This window comes from Dasypus novemcinctus, chromosome 7, assembly GCF_030445035.2.
Source record: "Dasypus novemcinctus isolate mDasNov1 chromosome 7, mDasNov1.1.hap2, whole genome shotgun sequence".
Lineage (NCBI taxonomy): Eukaryota > Metazoa > Chordata > Mammalia > Cingulata > Dasypodidae > Dasypus > Dasypus novemcinctus.
The window spans coordinates 82,810,367-82,835,736 of record NC_080679.1 but is presented as its reverse complement, the minus strand read 5'-3'; the positions used below and the strand labels follow the sequence as shown (position 1 = coordinate 82,835,736).

General features: G+C 39.6%; 1 protein-coding gene and 1 non-coding gene across 4 annotated transcripts in view; one reads left to right on the top strand and one right to left on the bottom strand.

Annotated features, from left to right (window-relative positions):
- Window positions 1–14,642, bottom strand: part of TTC21B (tetratricopeptide repeat domain 21B) — a 97,508-nt gene extending 82,866 nt beyond the window's left edge. The window contains exon 1 of one of the 3 annotated variants that reach the window (XM_071216334.1): window positions 14,487–14,642. Coding sequence is in view for 1 of the 3 variants with exons in the window: in XM_058300708.2 (XP_058156691.1) it covers window positions 14,487–14,507 (21 nt within the window). In the remaining 2 variants the exon portion in view is untranslated. The remainder of the gene's footprint in view (window positions 1–14,486) is intronic. The other 2 variants (XM_058300708.2, XM_071216333.1) reach the window with 2 other exon arrangements.
- A 7,647-nt stretch (window positions 14,643–22,289) lies between these two features.
- Window positions 22,290–22,454, top strand: LOC111765576 (U1 spliceosomal RNA). The gene has a single exon (XR_002797877.2). It is a non-coding gene; the product is annotated as a U1 spliceosomal RNA (small nuclear RNA).
- The last annotated feature ends 2,916 nt before the right edge of the window (window positions 22,455–25,370 follow it).

Here is a 25,370-nt window from a genome sequence, read left to right as displayed (position 1 = left end):
CCTAAATAAATGGAAGAATATTCCCTGTTCATGGATAGGAAGACTGAATATTATTAAGATGTCTATCCTACCAAAACTGATCTACACATTCAATGCAATCCCAATAAAAATCAACACAGCCTTCTTTAAGGAACTAGAAAAACTAACTATGAAATTTATTTGGAATAAAAAGAGGCCCCGAATAGCCAAAGACATATTGAAAAAGAAAAACGAAATAGGAGGAATCACACTTCCTGACTTCAAAACATACTACAAAGCTACAGTAGTGAAAACAGCATGGTGCTGGCATAAGGAGAGACACACAGACCAATGGAATCGAATTGAAAGTTCAGATATAGAACCTCATGTATATAGCCATATAATATTCGATAAAGCCACCAAACCCTCACAACTGGGAGAGAATGGCCTATTCAACAAATGGTGCCTGGAGAACTGGATAGCTATATGTAGAAGAATGAAAGAGGATTACCATCTCACACCTTATACAAAGATCAACTCAAGATGGATCAAAGACCTAAATATAAGAGCCAAGACCATAAAGACCTTAGAAAGCAGTGTAGGGAAACATCTACAGGACCTTGTAATAGGAAATGGCTTCATGAATATCACACCAAAAGCACGAGCAGCAAAAGAACAAATAGATAAATGGGACTACCTCAAAATTAAAGCCTTCTGCACCTCAAAGGAGTTTGTCAAGAAAGTAAAAAGGGAGCCTACACAATGGGAGAAAATATTTGGCAACCATATATCTGATAAGAGACTTATAACTTGCATATATAAAGAACTCATAGATCTCGAAAACAAAAAGATAAACAACCCATTTAAAAAATGGGAAAAAGATTTAAATAGACACTTCTCCAAAGAAGAAATACAAATGGCTAAAAAGCACATGAAAAAATGCTCCAAATCCCTAGCTATCAGGGAAATGCAAATCAAAACTACAATGAGATACCATCTTACTCCCATAAGATTGGCAGCCATGAAAAAAACAGTAGAATACAAATGCTGGAGAGGATGTGAAGAAAGGGGAACACTCATCCATTGCTGGTGGGAATGCAGAAGGATCCAACCATTCTGGAGGACAGTTTGGCAGTTTCTCAAAAAATTATCCATAGATTTGCCATATGACCCAGCAATACCACTGCTGGGTATATACCCATCAGATCTGAAAACAAGGACACAAACCGATATATGTACACCAATGTTCATAGCAGCATTGTTCACCATCACCAAAAGTTGGAATCAATCCAAAAGTCCATCAACAGATGAGTGGATCAATAAAATGTGGTATATACACACAATGGAATACTACTCAGCTGTAAGAACCAATACACTACAATCGCACGTGATAACATGGATGAACCTTGAGAATCTTATGTTGAGTGAAGCAACCCAGGCATTGAAGGACAAATACTATATGACCTCAATGATATGAAATAAGTAACTGCCTCAGAGAGCTAGAGTCTGGAAAAGTGGCTTACTGGAAATCGGGGGGTGGAGGAAGGCTGTGAGTTAATGTCTGTAGGGGTGGAATCTGTGATGAGCTGGGGGTAAGTATGAGCACAAAGAAGGGACAAAATGGGGGCAAGGGGTTACCTTCGGGTGGGGTTTTCTGGGTTTGAGGGGGGCTGGGGATGGGAAGAGGGGTAATATGGTCCAAGAAAAAGGTGGGAGGGAGGGGAAACATACAAACATGGGAGAGTGCCAGAAGTTCATTGAGAACTAAATGTTGAGTAAAACGTATCAAAGTATAAGTAGGAGGGTTACCTGGTTAGGACGCTCAGGGGGTATGGTCTGATGCGGGATGGACTCCGGAGGGAACAGCTGAAGGCTCATTTTGCCAAGGTGGGTTCTACCATTGGGTGGGGTGGACCCATATCCTGGGGAAGACTAATGCCGTCGAATAGAGAGAACTGTATCTCTCGTGAGAAAGGACGGCTCCCAGGGCATTAGATTGGCAGGCGTTGTGGGCCCTAAGGGGAGGGGAAAATGGACGTGCAATGGATGGAACAAAGGTAAATAAGGGGGCAAAAGAGGAGTTATGTGAGAGTACACGAGGATGAATATAAAACAGCTAATATTACACCAAAAACATATAGGGGACGACAGACTAATAATGAAAACCATAAGACAAAACATAGGATAACTAAAAAATTTAGAAAACTGTACAACCTAAAGTATGGACCACATAGTAAGCACAAATGTTACCTTGTTTGAAAACTATAGTTTCGGAATCTGTACATCAGTTTCAGGAAATATGATATGAATAAGTTAAAAGATTATTGCTGTGGAAGGGAAAAGGTTTTATGGTGGATCTGGGGAAATACTGTATATTGTATATATGAATTTTGGTGATCTAAGACTCTTCTGAAGCTGACATTATGTTGGGATTCACTTTACGGGAAGTTTTGGATCACAGAGTGGTTCAACAATGGCAGCGGAGGAATACTGATATGGGATGTTATTGACAGGATATATATGGTTGACAGGGAGTTATACAGGGCATATGCCCAGGGTATATGGTAATGTCTATATATACTCATAGTGGAAACAATTAAAAACAACAGCTGGGGGGGTACTGGGCTCCTGGCCGGGGGGTCACTGTTGTGGGCCCTGGGAGAGCAGCGGCAATCCTCCAGGTGCAACGGCAAGAACCAGGAAGGAAGGAGGGCCCAACAGTGGGCTCTTGATACTAATGGCTACACTTTTGAGCCTATGCACCTGCAATAAGAACAAGGCCTAGAGTAGCATTGTGCCTGGGGGTTTCCTCCTGACAGCCTTCATGTTACTCAAATGTGGCCACTCTCACAGCCAAACTCAGCATGTAGATGTGATGCATTCCCCCCAGCGTGGGACACGACACCCGGGGATGAGCCTCCCTGGCACCGAGGGATCACTACCACATACCAGCTGAAGAAGCAACTAGAAAATGACCTTGAATCAAAGATTCAATGCGGAACAGCAGAATATACCTGTCTACATATAATAACATGACTTCGGGAAGCGGTTTGACCTAATGTAAGGGGGAAATGGAAAGGAGAAATGAGATTATAAGGCTGTGAGTCTCTAAAAAAGAGTCTGGAGGTTGTCAGAAGGAATACCCCTATGTACAACTGAACAGAGTCTAAGAGACAGATAAGGTAGATACAACCCCAGGTATTGGTTCTTTTGAGGGATAAAGAGACCCACGGGTTCTATGGTCATGGCAGAAGGGGTTCACTGCCATGACAGATGGCCCTTCTTTGGAGCTGGTGTTTCTGCGTGATGGAAATGGACTCAGAGGGGATCTCTTTTCACAAGACTTGCATGCTACTTTATTGGAATTGTAGTTGGTGCTGGGTTTAAGATATATGTAGGGGATTTGAATCTCTGGACTGATAATATGACACCCAGGCCCAGAGCCTCAACAGACTTCAGCTCCTACACTTTGACTTATTGGACTTACTCCACTCAGCTAACATGGAGTTGAAGAAGGTCAACCACCACAACATGGAGCCTAGAGTGTCTACAACTAGAAGCGGGAAGAGTGCATCCAGTACCCATGTGCAATCTAAGCCCTCACTTGACATAGGTGTGCAATGGACACAACCAATCCAATGTCCACAGAGAAAATGTGGAATGGGTGTGGGAACGGTAGCCATGGGGGCTGCTGGGTGTGGGGAACGGGAGGAAAAGATGAGATGTGGAGGCGTTTTCGGGATGTGGAGTTGTCCTGGATAGTGCTTCACGGACAATTACGGGACACTGTAGATCCCCCCAGGGCCCACTGGATGGAACGTGAGAGAGTCTGGGCTATGATGTGAACCATTGACTATGGGGTGCAGTGATGCTCAGAGATGAACTTACCAGGTGCAATGGATGTATCACGATGATGGGAGAGAGTGTTGCTGTGGGGGGAGTGGGGGGCGGGGGCGGTGGGGTTGAATGGGACCTCATATATTTTTTTTAATGTAATTTAAAAAAATAATAATAAATAAATATTTAAAAAAAAAAAAAAGAATAAATGATCTAGGATACTGTGGGTAAACGGTGGAGCAGGGAGCTCTAGGAATCAGTCCCTCCACCAAAACAATTATTGAATTAGCAGGAAGTGTCTGAATCAACTATTTTGAAACTCCAGAGTCTAGTGGGACACTGTGCAGTATCCAAGGAAGAACTAGAGGAAGAGGCTGATAAAACACAGTACACACCAATGAATTTCACCCTTCCTGCAATGGCTACTGTACCCCGGCCTGGTGCAGCTTGCTGGTGCCTTGGTGATATAAAAGCACCTAGCTAGTCCTCCAAACTCTGGAGGGTGTGATCACTGCTTTTAATGAGTAACTTCATATGGCTAGGGGCCAGCTCTAGAGGTGGCCATTGATCCAACCTTCCTCAGGCAAAAGCAGCAGAGGAATCTTAAAGACAGTACCCATCCTCCACATGGAAAACAGTTTAAGGCCACAGAAACAGGGTGTGTGCAAATCAAGAAAATACAGCTTCAAAAGTCCTAAGAGTTAACACAAATATTAAAATGTACAGTGTATAGCAAAAAATTAAAAGGCAAGCAAAGAGACAGAAAATGATGGCCCATCCTAAGATAAAAATCCAGAAACCAAGCAATAAGAGGACCATAAAAGAAGTAGACTTACTAGACAAAGACTTAAAAAAAAATGATCCTCAATATGTTCAAGGAGATAAAAGAACACGGAGAAAGAACTAAGCCAACAGTCTAGTAATGCAAGCCTCTTGTCTTGTTTTTCTTAATACTGCTTTTTGTTTGTGTTCTAAAATATTAAAGAAAATATGGGCAAAGAAAAGGACAGAAGTGTAAAGTAGCCTAATTTCAGTAACAGAATTGAAGGACTAAAAGGCGTAAGATTCACAAAGACTAAATAGCAAAATGGCAGAGAAAAGCCCTGCATAGTCAGTAGCGATTTTTAAGTGAAAATGGATTAAACCCTCCAATCAAAAGGCAGAAATTGGCAAAATGGATACAAAAGCATGACCTAACTATATACTGTTTACAAGAGACTCTCCTTCAATTCAAAGACATAAGTAGCTTGAAGTGAAAGCATCGAAAAAAAAATATTATGTAAATAGTAATCAAAAGAGAGCTTGAGACACTGTACTGATACCAGGTAAAACTGAAGTTAAAACCGGTTATGAAGGACAAAAATGTAATTATATTTTGATAAAGGGGTCAATTCAACAGGAAGATACAGCAATTATAAATACATATAGACCTAATGGTAATGCCCCAAAATGTATGAAGCAAATGATGACAGATCTGAAGGGAGAAACAGATGGCTCTACATTAATAGCAGGAGAAATATAGATCACTTTCAATAATTGATAGAATACCCAGACAGAAGGTCAATAAGGAAATAAAAGACTTGAATGATATTCTAAACCAACTAGACATAATGGACATATATAGAACACTTCACAGTAGCAAAATATACATTCTGCCATGGTACACATGGCTCATTCTCCAAAGTTCACAAAACAAGTCTCACTGAGTTAAAAGACACTGATATCATATAATATATCTTCTTTAACCACAATGGAATGAAGCTGGAAATCAATAACAAGGGAAGAAATGGAAAATTCACTAATATGTGGAAATTAATACACACTTAAACAACCAATGGGTCACAGAAGAAAATTTAGGAAATAACTTGAGGCAAATAAAAACTAAATACAGCATACCAAAACTTGTGGGATGCAGCAAAAGTGTGCCAGAGGGAAATTTATAGTTCTACATGTTTATATTTAAAACAAAGAAAGATCTCAAAACAGAGTCCTAACCTTACAGCTAGAATATCTAGAAAAAGAAGAACAAACTAAATCCAAAGCAAGCAGAATGAAGGAAACAATGAAGATTAGAGCAGAGATAAATGAAATAGAGATTAAAAATAATTCAGAGAAACAACAGAAGCAAAAGTGGTTTCTTTGAAAAGATCAAATAACTTGACAAACCTTTAGCTAAACTGACACAAACACACACACACACACACAAAGGGAGAACACGAATGACTGAAATCAGAAATAAAAAGGACATTACTACCTACACCATTGAAATAAAAGGGCCATAAGAGGACAGCATGAACAAATGTACACCAACAAATTAGATAACCTAGATGAAAGGGACAAATTCCTAGAAAAATAAACTACCTACACCGACTTAAGAAGAAACAGAAGACCTCCACATAGCAGTGACTAGCAAAGGGATTGAAACAGTAATGAAAAATCTTCCAACAAAAGAAAAGCCCTGGACCAGATGGCTTCACTGGTGAATTTACCAAACAATCCAAGAAAAATTAACACCAATCTTGCTCAAATTCTTCCCCAAAATATGAAGAGGAGGAAACACTCCCTAACTTATTCTACAAGGCCAACATCACCCTCATACCAAAGCTAGGTAAAGATACCACAGGAAGAGAAAATTACAGACCAAATGCCTTATGAACATAGGAAGGGAAATTCTCAACAAAATATTAGGGCAAACTAATTGCAAGAGCACATTAAAAGAATTATACACCAAGATCAAATGAGATTTATCCTAGGTAGGCAAGGGGGATTCAACGTAAGAAAATAAATTAATGTAATACACTAAATTAACAGAAGGAAGGGGAAAAAACCCCACATGATCATCTCAAATTGATACTGAAAAGGCATTTGACAAAATCCAGCACTGCTTCTTGATAAAAACACTTAGAAAACCAGGAATATAAGGAAACTTCCTCAATATGCTAAAGGGCCTATATGAAAAACTCACACTAAAATCATACTCAATGGTGAAAGACTAAATGCTTTCCCCCTAAGGTCAGAAAGAAGATAAGGATGCCCACTGTCACAACTGGTTTTCAACATTGTACTGGAAGATCTAAGAAAACCATTTAGGCAAAAGAAATAAATAAAAGGCAACCAAATTGTAAAGGAAGAAGAGAAAAATTTCCTATTTGCAGATGACATATCCCTATGTTCAGAAAACCCTGAAAAATCCACAATAAAGCTATTAGAATAAACGAATTTGGCAGAGAACAACAAATAACCTGCAGGAATCAGTATATTTTTATGCACTAGTAATGAACAATCAGAAGAAGAAAATAAGAAAAAACTCCATTCACAAGAGCAACTAAAAGAATCAAATATCAAGGAATATATTTAATCAGAGATGTAAAAGATTTATACACAGAAAACTACAAAATTTTGCTAAAAGAAATCAAAGAAGACCCAGCTAAATGGAAAAACTTCCAAATGCATGGATTGGGAACTAAATATTGTTAACATGTTGATTCTACCCATAACAATATACAGATTAAACACAATTCCAATAAAAATTTCAATAGTCTTCTTTGAAGAAAGGGAAGTTAGTTATCAAATTTATATGGAAGGGTAACGAGCTCTAAATAACTAAAGCCATTCTGAAAAAGAAAAGGGTGGAAGTCTCACACTTCCTGAACAGCACGATACTGGCAAAAAGACAGACATAAGACCAATGGAGAGGAGTAGATATGGCTCAAGTGGTTGAACACGTGCTTTCCCATATGGGAGGTCCCAGGTTCAATCCAGCCCAATAACTCAAAGACAAAAAAACCAAACGAACAACAGCAACAACAAAAAGCCCAAACAAACCAATGGAATTTGGCCCAGTGGTTAGGACATCCGTCTACCACATGGAAGGTCCGTGGTTCAAACCCCAGCCCTCCTTGACCCATGTGGAGCTGGCCCATGTGCAGTGCTGATGCGTGCAAGGAGTGCTGTGCCACGCAGGGGTGTCCTCTGCGTAGGGGAGCCCCATGCGCAAGGTGTGCACCCTGTAAGGAGAGCCACCCAGCACGAAAGAAAGAGCAGCCAAATGGCGCCACCCACACGGAGAGTTGACACAAGATGATGCAACAAAAAGAGACACAGATTCCCGTGCCGCTGACAACAACAGAAGTGTACAAAGAAGACGCAGCAAATAGACACAGAGAACAGACAACCGGGGTGGGGGGGGGGAGAAAAATAAATAAATAAATCTTATTAAAAAAATCAACTTCACATTTACAGCCAACTGATTTTTGACAAGGGTGCCAAGTCCACTCAATTGCGAAGGAATAGTTTATTCACCAAATGGTGCTGGAAAAATTGGATATACATATTCAAAAGAGAAGTGGACTTCTACCTTACTCCATACACAAAAATCAACTCAAAATGGACTGAAGACCTAAATAGTTTTATAAAAACTATAAAACTCTGTGAAGAAACATAGGGAAGTATCTTCAGAACCTTGTTTTATTTTTTTATTTTTTTTTTAAATAACCTTGAGCTTTTTTTTTTTTTTTTTTAAAGATTTATTTATTTATTTAATTTCCCCCCCTCCCTTGGTTGTCTGTTCTTGGTGTCTATTTGCTGCGTCTTGTTTCTTTGTCCGCTTCTGTTGTCGTCAGCGGCACGGGAAGTGTGGGCGGCGCCATTCCTGGGCAAGCTGCTCTTTCTTTTCACGCTGGGCGGCTCTCCTTACGGGGCGCACTCCTTGCGCGTGGGGCTCCCTTACGCGGGGGACACCCTTGCGTGGCAAGGCACTCCTTGCGCGCATCAGCGCTGCACATGGCCAGCTCCACACGGGTCAAGGAGGCCCAGGGTTTGAACCGCGGACCTCCCATATGGTAGACGGACGCCCTAACCACTGGGCCAAAGTCCGTTTCCCTTCAGAACCTTGTTTTAAGCAATAGATTCTTAGACTTTACACTTTACTTAGACTAAAGCACAAGCAACAAAAGGGCAAATAGATAAATGGGACCTCATCAAAATTACAAACTCGTGTGTATCAAAGGGTTTTATCATGAAAATAAAAAGACAACTTTCAGAATGGGAGAAAATATTTGGAAACCACATATCTGGTTAAGGTTTAATATCCAGACTATATATTCATCTGGGATGTTCCTAAAGGCATGTGAATGGTTCAAGTGTTCATGGGGCACTGTCACAGTGGGTGGATATTCACACAATAACCAAAGGAATGTTGAATTCCCATCCTCAGGAGCTCTGCCACATTCTCTAATGGGACAACAAGAATCCCTTGAGTACAGGGGCAGTGACTAATGAAGGAGAATGGACCATTGATGGGCCCTTGATAGTGATGACTCTACTTATGAACCTTTACTTTTGAAATTGAAACTTAACCTAGTATTATAGGGAGCCTAAACGTTACCTCCCAAAAGCCACCTTGTTGTCCAAATATGGCCTCTCCCTAAGCCAAACTCAGCATATAAATGTATTACCTTCCCCCCAGCATGGGACATGACTCCAGGGGATAAGCCTCCCTGGCACTGAGGGATTACTACCAAGCACCCACTAGTAATACAACTGGAAAAAAACCTTGACCACAAGGGGGAGAGGGTAAAGACAAATAAGTTTATATGGCTAAGAGACTTCAAAGTGAGTCAGGTCATTCCAGACATTACGCTTATGTACATCTCAGCAAGAACTCACTGACTGCTAAAATAAATATAACCCCAAATAGCAGGGCTTTTGAGGGCTCTGGAGACATTCAGACACTAAAGGCAGGGCAGACACCTCAGGTGTTTGGAATGTATGCTCCCTAATGAGACAGAGTTGGATTCAGTTGTGGTTTCCCTACACATGGCTCTTTTGCCCCTTCTTTCTGAATCTAGAGTCAGTACTTGAGTTCATAGGTGTACATACAAGAGTCTTAAATCTTTGGGCTGTCCATGTACCAATTGGGCCCTGAATTTCAACAGACTTGCAACACCTACTCTGCAGTTCATTGAACTCACCCTGACAACTAACAAGGAGTTGATGACTACAACAACCATCTCAAGGAACAGAAAGAACCTGTAAATGCAAGATAGTCCTATCCATCGGCCCCATGGGATCTAAGCCCCTCTCAATTAGAGATGGAGTGGGCATCGCCATCCCAGAATCCTCAGGACTGGGGAATGAATGATGGACTAGAGGAGATTTACTATTATTCTACTAGAGACTTATTTTGATTCTAGAAATAGAAGAACTTTTATCATGGATGTGGAGGTAGTGGACACTGAAGGTTCCGAAGGGAGGGAGAGGGAAAAATAGGTATAATTTGAGGGCATTTTTGGGATTTGCGAATTGCCCTGAATGACAGTGATGACAGATAGATACAGGCTATTGTATATCTTGTAATAACTTATAAAAATGTGCATGGGGAGAGTGTGAACTACAGTGTTAATCTGTGCTTAGTGGCAATGCTCCAAGATGTGTTCAGTTGTGGCAAATGTACCAGGTTAATGAAAGATGTTGTTGATGTGGGAAAAGGTGGGAGGGTTAGGGAGTGGGGCACAAGGGAATCCCCTATATTTTTTTATGTAGCATTTACATAATCTAAGTTTCTTTTTAAAAAATTAAAAAGTATATTAAAAAACTAAAAAAAAAAAAGCAGACTATATAAAGGAATCCTTCAACTTAATAACAAAAAGATGAAGAACCTGATTTAAAAATGGACAAAAGACTTCAATAGTCAATTCTCCAAAGAAGATATACATATGGCCAAAAAGCATATGAAAAGATGCTCAGTATCATTAGTCATTAGGGAAATACAAATCAAAGCAAAGTACCATTTCACACCCAGCAAAATGGCCACTGTTCAAAAAACAGAAAATTACCATTGCTGGAGAGGATGTGAAGAAATACGGACACTCATTCATTTATCTAAATTATTTTTCAATGGAAATGACTGTTTTTAATCTTTTAAAAACTTATTCTGATTTACAATACACAAAACTACTATCAAATATACCAAGTTTAATTACTTGGGCCTCTGCCTGACACCATTTTTCCCAAGATCATATCTAAGGTGTGCAGGCTAACCTATCTTAGGGAAGACACACTATCACTGTGAGATGCCTGACTCATCTCCATAAAGCAATCTGTGTCATCCTACACCTATCTACTCCGATTATACCGATAGAGTGAGAAATAGGAATGAGGCACTGATTGAGAGGATTAGTTAGGAGCACATCTTCTCTAAATCAGGGTACAGCATTTTTTTTTCCTGAAAAGTGCTATATAGTTGTACTATATAGGCTATTTACTATTTTAGGCTTTGTGGACCATAGGGTCTCTGTTGTAACTATTGAACTCTGCCACTGCAGCCCCAAAACCAGTCATAGACAATGTTTAAGCAAATGAGCACAGTGGCTATTTTCCAATAAAAATTTTTTAATAGACACCTGAATTCCAGATAATTTCCATGTATCATGAAAAATTATTCTTCTTTTGACTTTTTCAATCATATAAAAATGTAAAAACTATTCTTGATTTGCAGGTCATACAGAAACAGACAGACGGCTGGATTTGGTCCACAGTTTTGCAGATTTCAGCTCTAGATCTTTGTTCTACCAGTTATGACCTAGTTTCAGTTTGAATGCCCTACACTCTATCTGTTTCCCTCCTCACCCCAGTGGTTACTAATCTCTATTGCTCTTCTTAGCCTCACTTCTCAAAAGCAAGGACCATACCCCATCTTCACAATCTTTAACATACATTCAGTACATTGCAATTTTTCTCCAGTTCCCCACTCCAAGGTCACAAATGACCTCTTAGTTTGTAATGACCTCTTAGTTTGCCACATTTAAGGACACATTTATATTTTACTTGACTTCTGTACAGCACTTAATATCACTAAGTAACTCTAACTATCCTGAAAGGCAACATGTAATACCATAAAACAAAACAAAACAAAAATAAACAAACATGGATTTAAAGGTGAAAAGACCTGGTTTCAAATCTCTGGTTCATCTTTCAGAACTCTCTTTCACTCTTTGTCCCCCTTTCCTTTCCCTCCCTCCCATACACTATTTTTCTTTCATGAACTAGAAGAAGGTTTTGGAGTTAGCCAGCCAGAGGAGCAAGTTAGGTAGAGGAACTGCAACAGCACAGAGATGGAAAAAAAACAGCAACAGTAGTGCACAGCAATGGGGATGGAAAGAAACAAAAACCAGTCCTTATTTTAGCACAGGGGTCAGCAAACTACAGCCAGTGGGTCATATCTGTTTTTGTGTGGCCAAAGGGCTAAGGAAGTTGTGTTTTTCTTCCCCATTTTTAAATGGTTGAAAAGGTAAAAAGTAAAAGAAAATAATTAATGGCATGAAATTATATGAATTTAAATTTCAGTGTCCATAATTCGAGAACACAGCCACGATGCTCATTCGCTTAAGTATTATTCATGGCTGCTCTGGGGATACAACAGCAGAGTTGAGTAGTTGTGACAGAGACCCTTTGGCCCGCAAAGCCTAAAATATTTTACATAAAAAGTTTGCCATGCTCTTTTCTAGAGCTGTAATTGACACAGGGAATACTGGATGATGTGGTTGAAGAGAAAGGTAGGATCAAGAAGTGCTGCACATCAAGGTTATGGACTTGATCCTCTAGGAGTGATGAGAAGCCACAGAACAGTTTAAACATTTTAAGGATTGAAGTGTTTTTATTAAAGAGTTCACTTGGATAAGAGTGTAAAGGACATATTTAACGGAGTGGAAAAAATTTAAGGGATGGTAGGAGGTTTGGCAAGAGGCTAATGTAGAATCCAGGCAAATAAAATAGTTCCAGCCCTCCTTAACCTCCTTCACTGCAGTACTATCCTATATCCACTCAACATCAGCTATCGAGTTCCCTATTTTATTTACATACTTACTGTCTAACTTACCCTATTCCAATGTAAGCTCCAAGATTGGAAGGGTTTTTCCTTAGTTTTATTATTGCAGTATCTTGGATACCTAGCATAGAGCTAGATATATGGTAGGCATATGACGTTTGTAGAATGAATTTAATTAAGGTTTCTCTCTAGCATTAGACAATATCTGTGTCCATCTTTGTCCCTTAAAAGAGTTTTGCTTTTAAAGTCTATTTTGTCTGCTATTAGTATAGCTATTCCCGCCCTTTCTTGGTTATTGTTTGCTTGTAAGATTGTAGTCCAGCCATTCACTTTCTTTTTTTTTTTTTTTATTGACTTTGTAATAATATTACATTAAAAAAATATATATATGAGGTCCCATTCAACCCCACCACCCCCACCCCACCTCTCCCCCCCCAGCAACACTCATTCCCATCATCATGACACATCCATTGCATTTGGTAAGTACATCTTTGGGCACTTCTGCACCTCATGGTCAATGGTCCACATCATGGCCCATACTCTCCCCCATTCCATCCAGTGGGCCCTGTGAGGATTTACAATGTCCGGTGATTGCCCCTGAAGCACCATCCAGGGCAGCTCCATGTCCCAAAGACGCCTCCACCTCTCATCTCTTCCTGCCTTTCCCCATACCCATCAGCCACCATGTCCACTTTTCCCAATCCAATGCCACCTTCTCTATGTGGACATTGGATTGGTTGTGTCCATTGCACCTCTATGTCAAGAGGACAGCCATTCACTTTCAACCTCCTTGAATCCCTGGGTCTAAGGTGGGTTTCCTGTAGACAGCATATAGGTGGATCATACTTCCTTATCCATTCTGCCAGTCTATGTCTCTTGATGGGTGAGTGTAATCCAGTAACATTCAGAGTTATTACTCTCAAGGAATTATTCACATCAGCCATATTTTCTTTGGGTTTATGTATGCCATATGTTGTTTTTATTTTTTTGTCTTTTTAGTTGTTCTTACACTCTCCTCCAACTCTCTCCTGTTTTTTCCTTTCAACCCCTAGAACTCTCTTTAGTATTTCTTGAAAGGCAGATTTCTTATTGGCCTACCCTCTTAGTTTCCGTTTATCTGTGACTATTTTGAACTCTTCATCATTTTTGCATGCCTAGACAATATCTGTGCAGGCAGGAGTTGTTTGGTTCTGTTTAACATTGTATCTCTCGCTTCTAGTGGACACACAGTGAGTCCTCAATAAATATTTGCCAAATGGGTGGATCAGCGAACAAATGAGTAGAGATGACCATTATCCTAAAAGGAAACCTTTAAGTCTTATGACTTTGGTTTTATATCATTTATCAAATGGACCTTCTTAAATATTTGCTAAATGGATCAATCAGTGACAAACAGAGAAGGCCACCAACCTAAAATACTCCATTTTCAAGTTTCATGCCTTTGTTTTCATATATTCTTTCCAAGTTCCCTCTACAGTCCAAAAGAAAGCTGATACTAGTTTGCTATCCTTAAAAATCGTACCTGTAAGTGCAGTGTTATATGTCAATCAAGCTTTTCTAGCAAACATAAAAGTAAACACAACAAACCGGGTGGGAGCAAGCACACTAACGGCGGTGAGAACGCTGCGCGCCGAGAAAGCCGGCCTCGACCCCAGCATTCCAAAGCAGGGCCCGCCGAGGTGGACCGGGTAATGAAGGCGACAGGCCCGCACAGCGCGGCTGGGGGGTCACCAGGAGGGCTGGGCAGCAAAGGCTCCAACAGGGTGATAAAGGCCTCGCGATTTCCACCCGAGCTCACTCCACGCCCCCCACCAATCGCCACCCCCCAAGCAAACTTCGTCCAGTCCCCCGCCCGCCCTCTCACCTTCAGCCCCTGCGAGTCCATGGATCCCCGAGACTGGGCCGCACCACCCGCAGGAGTGCGCTGGCCACAGCCCAGGGGAAAAGCCAGGGGTCCCGCGCCGGGCCGCAGAGGCGCAAACCCCGCGGGCGCGCCAGGCCGCGGCGGGAGAGGCGGGACTGCGCCGCCATTGGCTGCCGGCGCGAGGGGGCGGGCCTCTTTTGCAGGGATTGCGGGAGGCGAGGCCGAGAAGCGGGCTGGGACTCGGGGGCAGGCTGCAAAGACAGACGGTAGAGGAGCCAGGTTGGGAAAAGGGGCGCTACCCGGTGGTGGAGATAGCGCAGGGATACCGCTGTAGGAGACTGAGTGAGAGGACATGAAGATATGAAATTACGGAATCTAGGAAATGGGGGAGGAAGTGAATAAGAGGACGGTCTGTCTCCCCTCCGTGACCGAAAGGAAAGACACCATTTTCTGCACGTTTGTTTAGAGGCAAGATCCCCTCAATTAGAATATCCGAAAGCTTAACCAAGGCGTAGAAAAAAGCGTTTTAACTTTCACTTGTAATTGTAATAGGGCCACAGGGTGGCGCAGAAAAGTCACAAATTCTTAACAGGAATGGGATGAGCATTTTTGGGTATTGCTGCAATCCGTATTTGCTGTTAGAATGCGTATTATTAAATTAGCCCGTTTTCCTCAGCCGAATAATGAGAGGGACAAATGGCGTCAATATGTTCTTCATGGTTTGTTTTGTTTGGCCTGTGGCTTTTTTTTTTTAATACTGATTATATCAAAATCATATATTTTGATTTATTAATATATCGCTGGTTAATAAACTATAAAATCAACTCCTTTGCAAACTTTCATGTTTGTACCCATCAGGCAATTATCAGCTACACAGAGATTTCTTCAGTTATTCAGAAATAAATTAAAATAAGATGGGCCAAGAGATTTCCTGTTTCTGCGAAGAGATTTGAAAATTAATGGATAAGTTTTGAGGTTTAAATAACCTCTGTAGAATCTTTTACATGGAATCAAAATTTCCATCCTAGAATATCTTATCTTTCTTAGTTGACTTGATAAAACAAGTTTTTTAAGAAATCGATAACATTAACTTTCCATACCAGTAGGTTATGGAATGGCAGTCTTAAAGAACAGGGTGGCTACTACCCCAAGCTTCAGGGTAATTCTTATTTGTTTCCCTTTAAAGTGCATTCCATAGAAAGAGGCATGTACTGTTTTCATGAAGGCTATTTCTTTGTTTCCAACATTGAGTCAAGCCCAAAGTTTGTGGAGTGGATTACAGGTAATACCTGATGGTCTGATTTTCAAAGCATGTAAATTAATCTGGATTCAGCAGAGAATTTCAACAGTCCAAGATGCTCATCAGAGTGTCCATCTTGAATTGTATGCTTTTAGTTCCATTGAAAAGTTCATCTGAAAATGTATAATCAACCTATCTCCATAAGTTATTTAAAGTAAACTTGGGCTAAGTCAAACTGTTGAAAAGGCTGTATGCCTGGACATATTAACTTAACCCTTTATAGAATTTCCTTCACTGAATTTAGTTCTGAGTTTAAATTATTTAGCACAAAACATAATGTCTGGCATAATTATAATATTATTATTTCATCAGTTGTAGCAAAAGTACCGTACTAATGCAAAGCGTTGTTAACAGGTGTAATGGGGGTGGGATGAGACCGGGTTATTGGGACTGTGTACTTACTGCATAATTTTTCTGTAAATCTACAACTTTTCTAATGAAAAAAAACAAAGAAACAACAGAAAGTTGCTTTGGGATTTGCTTTGTCACACACAGTGACTTAGTGTTCCAGTATAAAGCCTCAAGTAATAAGTTTCGTTTGGATCTCAGTCCAGTAAAACTGTTTTCCCTGAGAACTGATGTTTCACTTGAACATTTTAATTAGCTCACTTTTGACCAAAACCTTAGAGTCCAGCATTCAAGACCTTTCTCTCGCTGTCTTTTCTCTTGCTGTCTTTTCAAGACTTATCCACTTCATAAAACCTTTGTTCTAGGCAAATGGGGCAGCCATTCATTCTGGGAATGCTTTCCATGATTTGCCTCAAACTTTTTCTTCACCTGAGAAAATCGACTCTTCAGAGGTCACCTTGAATTCCCCTTCTCTATGAAGCCTTTCCGGATCCTCCTAACTGGATGGATGTGAGATATTGTAAGGTGTGGTGGTAAGAATACGTCTTTCAACCCGGAGATGGCACTCTTGTTACACTATTTACCTTCGTGATTTAGGAAAGTAAATTTTCTGAGTCTCATTCTCTTCATTTGTCAGAGAACTTAAATGCCTAGTAGGCATAATTTATGAAAAGTGTCTGGCACATCAAAGGCATCCAATAACCAATAATTCCCATAAACATATAGTGTCTTTCTGGCACTCTATATTCCTTGTATTTTAGTTATGGTGTATTTCTTTGTTTAATCTTTTTTACAAAATGGTGAACACTAAAAGCCAGTCTATGTAGTATACAGGTGAAGGGCTTGGACACTGGAGACACATCATTTGCATCAGCCATAATACCATTTACTAGTTGCTCCTTTGTAAAAGTTACTTAATCAGTCTCCATGGTTCAGCTGTAAAGAAAGACGAACAGCTCTGAGAGTTGTTAAGAAGATTAAATGAGGCACAGAACAGTATTTGGTATATGAAATGGACTGAAGACTCTTACGTATAATTATTTGTACTCCCGACTACTTCAAACACATGGTACAGCAGTAATTCCATAAGCATTTAGTGTATTTTATAGCACTGATGGGTACTTTTAATCATGCCTCTGTATGATTTTCTTCTCCCCAATTCTGACTCTGTTCCACCCATATCTGAATTATTTCATCATATATCTAATATCATCAAGAATCTAAGGGAAATCACCTAGAAAAATTAAGTGGTTTTGGCAAAGACAAAAAAAAAATAGACTAAAAATAAGAGCAATAAATATGTACCATCAATAAATTTTGGATCTGGCAAGAACTTTAGAGAATGTTCTCCCTTCTTTTTTTTTCCAAAGGAGGAAACAGAAGCCCAAAAGATATAAAATGATCTACACAAGGTCCCACAGTAGCCCCATTAGACTAGGTTTCTACTCCACGAACCTAGATGTTCAAGCAGTTGTGAAAATGATAACATGAAAAGTGTCTGAGTACCTGTCTGTGTTGTTTATTTGTTGGGTTTTTTGTTTTTTTTTGAGAAGTATTTGTCTTGTCTTCTTGTTAAGGCTATTACTATACATTTGAAACAGGAGACATGTAAGTTTAAAAGATGTAAAATCTGAATGAACCAGCACTATATTTCAGTCTCAGAGGAGAGAGCATGAAAAAGTTAGAAGGGTAATTGAAATCAGAATTGATGAGTTTGAGTTAAGGCCATGACATTTATTAACTTTGGACATGTTAACTTTTCTCTGCTTTAGTTTATACTTTTGTAATGAGTAATTATAAATAGGAATTGCAATATTTGCATTGTCAATGCAGACTAAATTTTATAAAAACTCATTAAAAGTTTAAGCACTGTGTAAAAGTACCTAGCACAGTGTCTAGTTTCCTAGTGCTGCCATAACAAAGTACCACAAACAATGACTTAAAGCAACCCAGATTTATTATCTCACAGTTCTGGAGGCTAGAAGTCCAAATTAAAGGTGTCAGTGGAGCGGTGCTTCCTTTTATGTGTGGAGGAAAAAATCTCTTCCATGCTCTCTCCCGGCTTCTGTAGAGGCCAGCAATCCATAGTATTCTCTGCCTCAGTCGTCGCATGGTATTTCCTCACTGCCTGACTATCCAGATTTCCTCTTATGAGGACACCAGTTATATCGATTAAGGGCCCACCTTTCTCCAGTATGACCCATTTTAACTTCCCTTATTATAGTTGTAATGATCCTATTTCCAAATAAATTCACATTCTGAAAAGGTGGGGATTAGGATTGCAATATATTTTGGGGGGACACAATTCAATCCATCACCCACAGTTATAGGAAAATACTTCCTTACCTAAAGAATTCATTTGATGATGGGAAAGCCATTTTACCTTTCTAAGATTAGGATCCAGCCTACTATTTGCTGTCTAATACTCTTTTCTTCTCTAAATAACAAAGTAGAAAAGGACCAGACTTTTGAATAGTGTGTATTTGATCCAAGAATAAAAAAAGATCCTTAATTCTGTTATTAAATACAAGATTATGAAGCATGGATGGTTATTGATTAAAAAATAAGAGGGTTGTTTTGGTGGTTTGAAACCGTATGTATCCTAGAAAAGCATGCTCTTAAAGTGAATCCTTTCCTGTGAGTGTAAACCCATTGCTAAGTAGGATATTTTGATGAGGTTGTTTCACTTAGGGTGTGACCCATCTCATTCAGGTTCTTAATCCTCTTATGGGAGTCTTTCATAAGATGGATGAATACAGAGATAGAAAGCCACAGAAGAGGCTGAATGCAAGGAAACCTGGAAGAGAAGGCAGAGACCAGCAGATGCCACCATGTGGCAGAGGACCCAAGGATTGCTGGCAGCCAGTCTTCAGAAAGAAAGCATTGTCTTGATGATGCCTTGATTCAGACATTTTTCTCAGCCTCAAAACTGAATTGCTATTGGTAAAGTCAACACATTTCATGGTAACTGCTTTCAGCAGCCTAAGATACTGAAACAGTTGTCATAACTCTTCCCTTTAAAATACTTTTTATTCACTTAATTTAGGGAGAAAAGAATACTGGCCAGTTACTTGCCTTTCACATTTCCTTCTATAAATGACACTATGGAGAAAGTTGAGAAAGTGATCTAAGTTCTAATAACAATATGTTGTTTAATCATTTGTTCATTCATTCAGCAACATTTAAGAAGTGCCAACAGCAGAGAACAAAATTCTTGTCCCTGTCCTCCTGGAGTTTAAAATTCTAGTGAAAATAGATAGACTGAACAAATATTCACCAAAGGAAATGAATAAATTACAATGAATTATAAGTTGTACAGCTATCATAGCTGTTTTAGGACATGCAATTGACCAAGAAAATAAATTGAGTAGTCTTTGCCCATTTTTAGGGATTAATGTATCAAGCATGATGTGAAATTCACTTCACTTTATGTAATTCAGAGAATTATTTAGCAATTCCTACAATTGGCTTCTTTGAAACCACTTTATGATACTTTTATTTAAAAATATGTCAGCTCAGGTATCTCATGACTAAGAACTACTGATAACAGCAGGTTTACTTCCTGCTCACCTGAACTATTGTACGTAGTGAATGTTTTTGTTGAGATACTATGACAGAAACCAAGAGTTATTCTTCTTGGTTTTCTTTACATTTCATCTATGAACAATTAGGAGAGAGAAGACACAGAAAAATACTTTTTAAGAGTTTGGTATTTTGAAATAGAAAATGAATTATTTAACGTTTACAACTGTGACATACAGAATATCTTTAGGTAAGATGCCTTCTGTCTTTCTACTTCTTTAAAGAATCCTTTGTTGGTTGATAGAATAAGATCAAAGAAAGCAATTACTCCTCTTCTGCCTGGTGTGACATTAAGATAACATATTATTTTTAGATTTTACTCACCTAGGTCTAAATTCATATCTGAAAAATATTACCAACCTCAAATTCACACTGCACATCTTCCTAGACACTGTAATATTCTGGATGTGAGGTAACCCTACCTCTACTCTATTTTTTTCTTAAGGTTGAGAAGAATCATGTGATTCTTGATAACTTTGTGTATAGCAGGTCTATCAAGTAATCCCCAGCATTCCTTAGGGGCAATACACTCCAATGTAGAATGTTGAGTCTGCAAAAATTAAAGAATAGGCAGCAACTTTGCACCCAGTAGACCTGCAATTCTGCAGACTGTTATGCTCCAGTGTGGTCTACTCTGTGTGTGCCATGTCTAATTTTCTCACCTATTTTCCTTTCTCTGCCTTTTTAATTGGTTTCTTCCTCCCTGCATCCACTTAATAATCTATATACCAACAGTCACTTGTATGAAGCTTTTGCACCACCGAAGTGCTTCATCTCAGTTTGTCTTTCTGATGTTCCTTAAATACATCTCATTTCATGAGTTTCACTTCTAAAAGGGAATTAGAAGCTCATCAGTGTGCCAGCTCACAATGATGCACATAGCATCCCCTCTAACGAGGTGAGGACACTAGACTCCATCTCACTTCAGGAGGAGAACCTTTCCCATCCAGAGTAATGCCTCAGGACAGAGATTTTGTTTCCCCCTAACAGTGGGGGAAAGTGTCCAGGTTTTTTCTCTTCACATGCAACTCTTGGTTTTTCATGCTCTCGTCTGCCCTAGCCAGCCCTGCCACTTGACTGAATTAGCAGAACGAAAATAGCAGGGGCTCACACCCTGAGATCTCTGTTCATAAATCCATTTATAACTGGGCTTTATTATGTGGCAGTGTATGTTTTTTCCTCAAATTTTTATTTTGAAATTTTTCAAATATACCAAAATGTTGAAGAACAGTTCAGTAAACTCCCCTATCCTTGAGACCAAAGAACTTTTTAAATAAACTGTTTTGTCTTGCTTTTTGTATTTTTCATTTTCTTTTTTCAAAAGATACTATTGAAAGAAACACTTTTCTCGCAATTTAGGACCTCATGGCTTTTGAATTGCACAGCATCCAGTTCAGAAAGTAGAAGGAAGTTCCCCAACAGGAGTGGAAAGGTGAGGGAATGTTCTGATTGGCTGACATTAAGTTTCCAGTTTTGCATAGTTGGGAGAGGTGTTTTACAGAGGAGAAAGCAGATATGCTTTGGTTGGTATAGTATGTCCAATCTGATGAGCTGTCTCTCCTGGAAGGAAACTGGTTATTACCAGGTGTTGCTTCTCTGCAGTTCCCTAGGGTGTCTTCCACTGTTCCATTTTCTTGGAAGGTCCCTGCAGGTCAATTATTTTTTTTCTCCCGGAAAATCCTTTCTTGCAAGTTCCCTTCTTTTGGCAATGCTCAAAGCATGCAGCCATATGAGGCTTATTTTAATTTACATTAATATTTAAATAAAATTAAATAAAATTAGAAATTAAATCCATCAGTTTCATTAGCCATATTTCAAATGCTCAGTAGCTACATGTGCCTAGTGGGTACAATTTTGGACAGCACAGATATAGAACATGTCTGTCATTGCAGGTAGTTCTATTGGACAGTGCTTTAAAAGCCTTTTGAGCTGTTTATAAAAGACTGTGTTTATTAAAGGAATGAGCCTGGGCTTCTAGTAACTGCAGAAATGTCTCAAAGAGAGGAGCAGTTCTCAGGAACTGGGGCAGTGGCCTAAAAACCAATGGGGTCCTGTAATTTTTAAGGACCAAGTTATTGTTGTGTGATGTGCACAGAAGAGCTCAGACTAGGCTATAGATCACAAGAAAATTTGGACAATGAAGGTATCATCAGAGGCTTTCTTGGACTGGAGTCTCATGAAACATCTGTGTTCTGATCACTGTATAAACCTCTTGGATTTTGCTTGCGTACTGGGAAGGAAGGGTGCTGTAATACTGAGTAAGATTAAATTTCCTGATGATCCAGTGGGACTTAGTCTTAGCTTCATTTAAATTAAAAAGAAAAGGGAGTTGAAATTTCTCGCATATCTGAATTTGGAGATTGAGTTTCATACCACTTTAAAAATGTGAAAAACATCTTTGGGGATTATTTTAAATACTGTGTAGAAACATTTACTTAAATAGTATACATGTTTTTAGCCACTGGGGGACATTGTTGCCCTAAACATAAAACAAGGAATGCTTTAGGACAGTGGTTCTCAAACTTGAGCATACACTAGAATCAGCTGGAGGACTTGCTAAAGAGCAGATTATTATAGTTACCCGGCAGGGGAGATACCATGATCACTAAGGTGGCTTTCCCAGGATGAGACCGATCCACTATACTCAGAATCTGCTGATCCTTGTGGGTTTCCCCACACACGAGATACTTGACAGCATAACTTGTGTTGATGGGGGGTTGTGTGCACACTTGCCCTGAATGGGGGACGGGGGTGGGGGGAGGGAGAAAAACAAAAAACAGATCATTGGGCCCCCATTTTGCAGAGGTTCTGATCGAGTAGGCCTGAGGCAGGGCCTGAGGGAATGAACTTCTAACAAGTTCCCTATTGATGCCAATGCTGCAGGTCTGGGGACCATACTTTGAGAGCCACAACTTTAGTAAAAATGTTAAATGTGGTATTGATGTGGGCTATGGGTGGCAGGTTCTTTGTCTCTTCAGAGATAATCTAAACTATCTGTGACTTGTGGGTGTGGGATGATGAAAGGCTGCAGTCCTGCCCTTGGGGAGCAGGAAACAGTTTAACAATGCAAGGTCTATAAACTTTAAGTATTCAGGGGAAATGCAAACCAAATATGCTAAAGGCTTATTTAGAATGTTTGGAGTCCATGCTAAAAGCTTACTTAAGATGTGGAAGATATATATGCTAATTGAAGTCTATTGAGAACTGAAACAAAGGGACCATTTGGCCTTTCTTTCCTCATGGTATAAAAGACATTTGAAAATCTTGTTCAGGGCTTGGGATTCAAACTGAAAGCTCCCGAGTCCGGCTGGCTGTCAATAAACCATTTTTCCTTCTCAAAATCATTCCTGAGTCCTGGCCTCTCTATACACAAATAATTGAGCCTCTCTCAAATTCTACAACATTTTTGGCGACTCCGCCGGGACAACAAACGAAGGCCAGAGACGGTAGCACTTTGCTGCCCCTTCCAAATCCCCGAGGAAGCTGGGAGGACTCGGGTGAACCCCAAATCTGGGCGCCCCTGGATTAAATTTAATCCAGAAAAGATGTGGGCTCCACCAGAATCTTCCCGACAAAAATCGAGGGCAATGGAAGGTCTGAAGAGAAAGATTCTGGGAACGAAAAAGAACTCCAAACATGGAAGAAGGTAAGACTCCCTGGGTGAGCACAGTCTGGAAGGCCCTAGTTTTAATTGCTAGGAAGGGGAGGCTGATCACCTCCCGAGAGAACCCTAGTAGCCCCAGAAAATTGGGGGGAAGCCGTTCTCTCTAGGCTTGGGAAAAGGAGAAAAACCGGGGAAAAGCCCTGGTGTTTTGGGTTTGTCTAACTGCATGTTAGAATCTGGTACTAGTCTTATATCCACTAAAGGAGTGGAGTCTTGATTTTAATAGGAAGGGCTTTTATAGGTTTGAGTCCTAATGTCCTGGAGAAAAACCGGGAAAAAGCCCTGGTGTTTTGGGTTTGTCTAGTCTTATATCCACTAAAGGAGTGGAGTCTTGATTTTAGTAAAAAGGGCTATTTATAGGTTCAAGTCCTAATGTCCTGGAAATTAGTCTAGATTAAGAAAAACAAAACTTGGTTACAGGAAAATGGATTGGCTTTTCTGGTGGAGCTTGGTCTGGGTGTAAAGTTTAAACAGTGGAAAAAGTCTAGCTGAAATCTTTTGTTATGGTGCTAAATTGTGAATGAATTCGCTTTATACCAAATGTTAAGTGTTCTGAGGTTTGTGATGGCTGTGGGGGCAGCCATAGTGAAAATATATATAAACTTGTGGGTCAGATTAGTGACCTTTGTGCTTCTGTCTGTGTCAGCTCATTGCTAGTGTTGGAGTTGTGTCCTTATGTAAAGTAGAATTACAGCTGAGCTGGAGCCCTCCCTTGCCATTGGCAAGGGAGTGAAATGATTATGGGGCAAAACTGAAGAGTCTGGATGTTTGCGGAGTCTAGATGTTTGTGCATGCTCTGCTGTCTTGTCTCTGGTCTGGCCCTTTGCCGGGGCTTGGAGGCCATCTGTGTCCGTGCCATGCACCCAAGTTTGTTGGGGCTGCCCCAGTCAGGGTGCCTGGGTCCCCTGGAGAGTTGATGAATTTGAGTAGGTTCTGTCTGCCCATTTTGGCCTGAAAGCTGGGAAGGGGGGAGCGGCTTGCTCCTTTCCAGTGAGTCCACACCTTCTATTCATAAGCTGCATTCCTGTTTGATTGTTGTGCACCTGACTGCCGTGAAGGGGGTAAAAAGCAGAATCAGAATAAAATGCAGTAAAGTTCCCTCCCTAGGGTGTCAAAGCCAAAATACCTTTGCATTCTGCCCAGGTTCTTAGAGGGTATTGTAGTAACTTTAAGTAAGAGAATGTGTTCTGTGAAGGTAAAATTTGTCTTAAGGGTATAAATAATTATAAAAGTTTTACAAAGCATTGTTTAAATTAAAGTATTTAAATGGCTAATTGCAAAAGGTCATTATTTAACAAAACTGAATTGATAATAATAATAATAAAAAGCAATTTTATAACAAACTTATTCGGCAGCCAGTCTCCCCTGCCAACTTGCTTCCAAAAAACTGTTTCTGGTATTACATGCTACTAAGTATTTAAAGTGAAAAAAAGTTCATTATTTTAACAAACTTGTTTAGTATTAATAGCAATTATATGTTGTAAGAAGTTTGCCTAGTAACTTAGTATGTGGGATATATGGAGTGTGTTTTTATTGTTAAAGAAACAGAAAATGATTTTGTCCTAAAATAAAATGATTGATTATTAAAGAGTAGAGTGTGAGACAGAACCTGAATGAATACTGAAAGTGTAAAAGGTTTGTGGAAGGAAAATTTTTATGATTAAAATTGAGTAAGATCAATATACAAAGAAAATCTTTACAAAATAGCTTCTTGTGCTTTAACCTCATCATTTCCTCAGTGTTTGAAGAAGAAGAGTCTTACCTCTTTTAAAAAAACATTTATGTTCTAAAAATCAAATCCTAAAAAATAGCTTTTTATTTCAAACTAACTGCAAGAGATTTATTCTTTTACTTTAAAGGAAAAATTAAAGTAATGGTTAAGTTCATTTAATATGTTATAAGTCGAATGAAAGGTATTTAAAGGTGTTATAAAATAATAGATTTTTAAAAAATTAATAAAAACTGTAACTAAGAGTTAAAATCATTTATA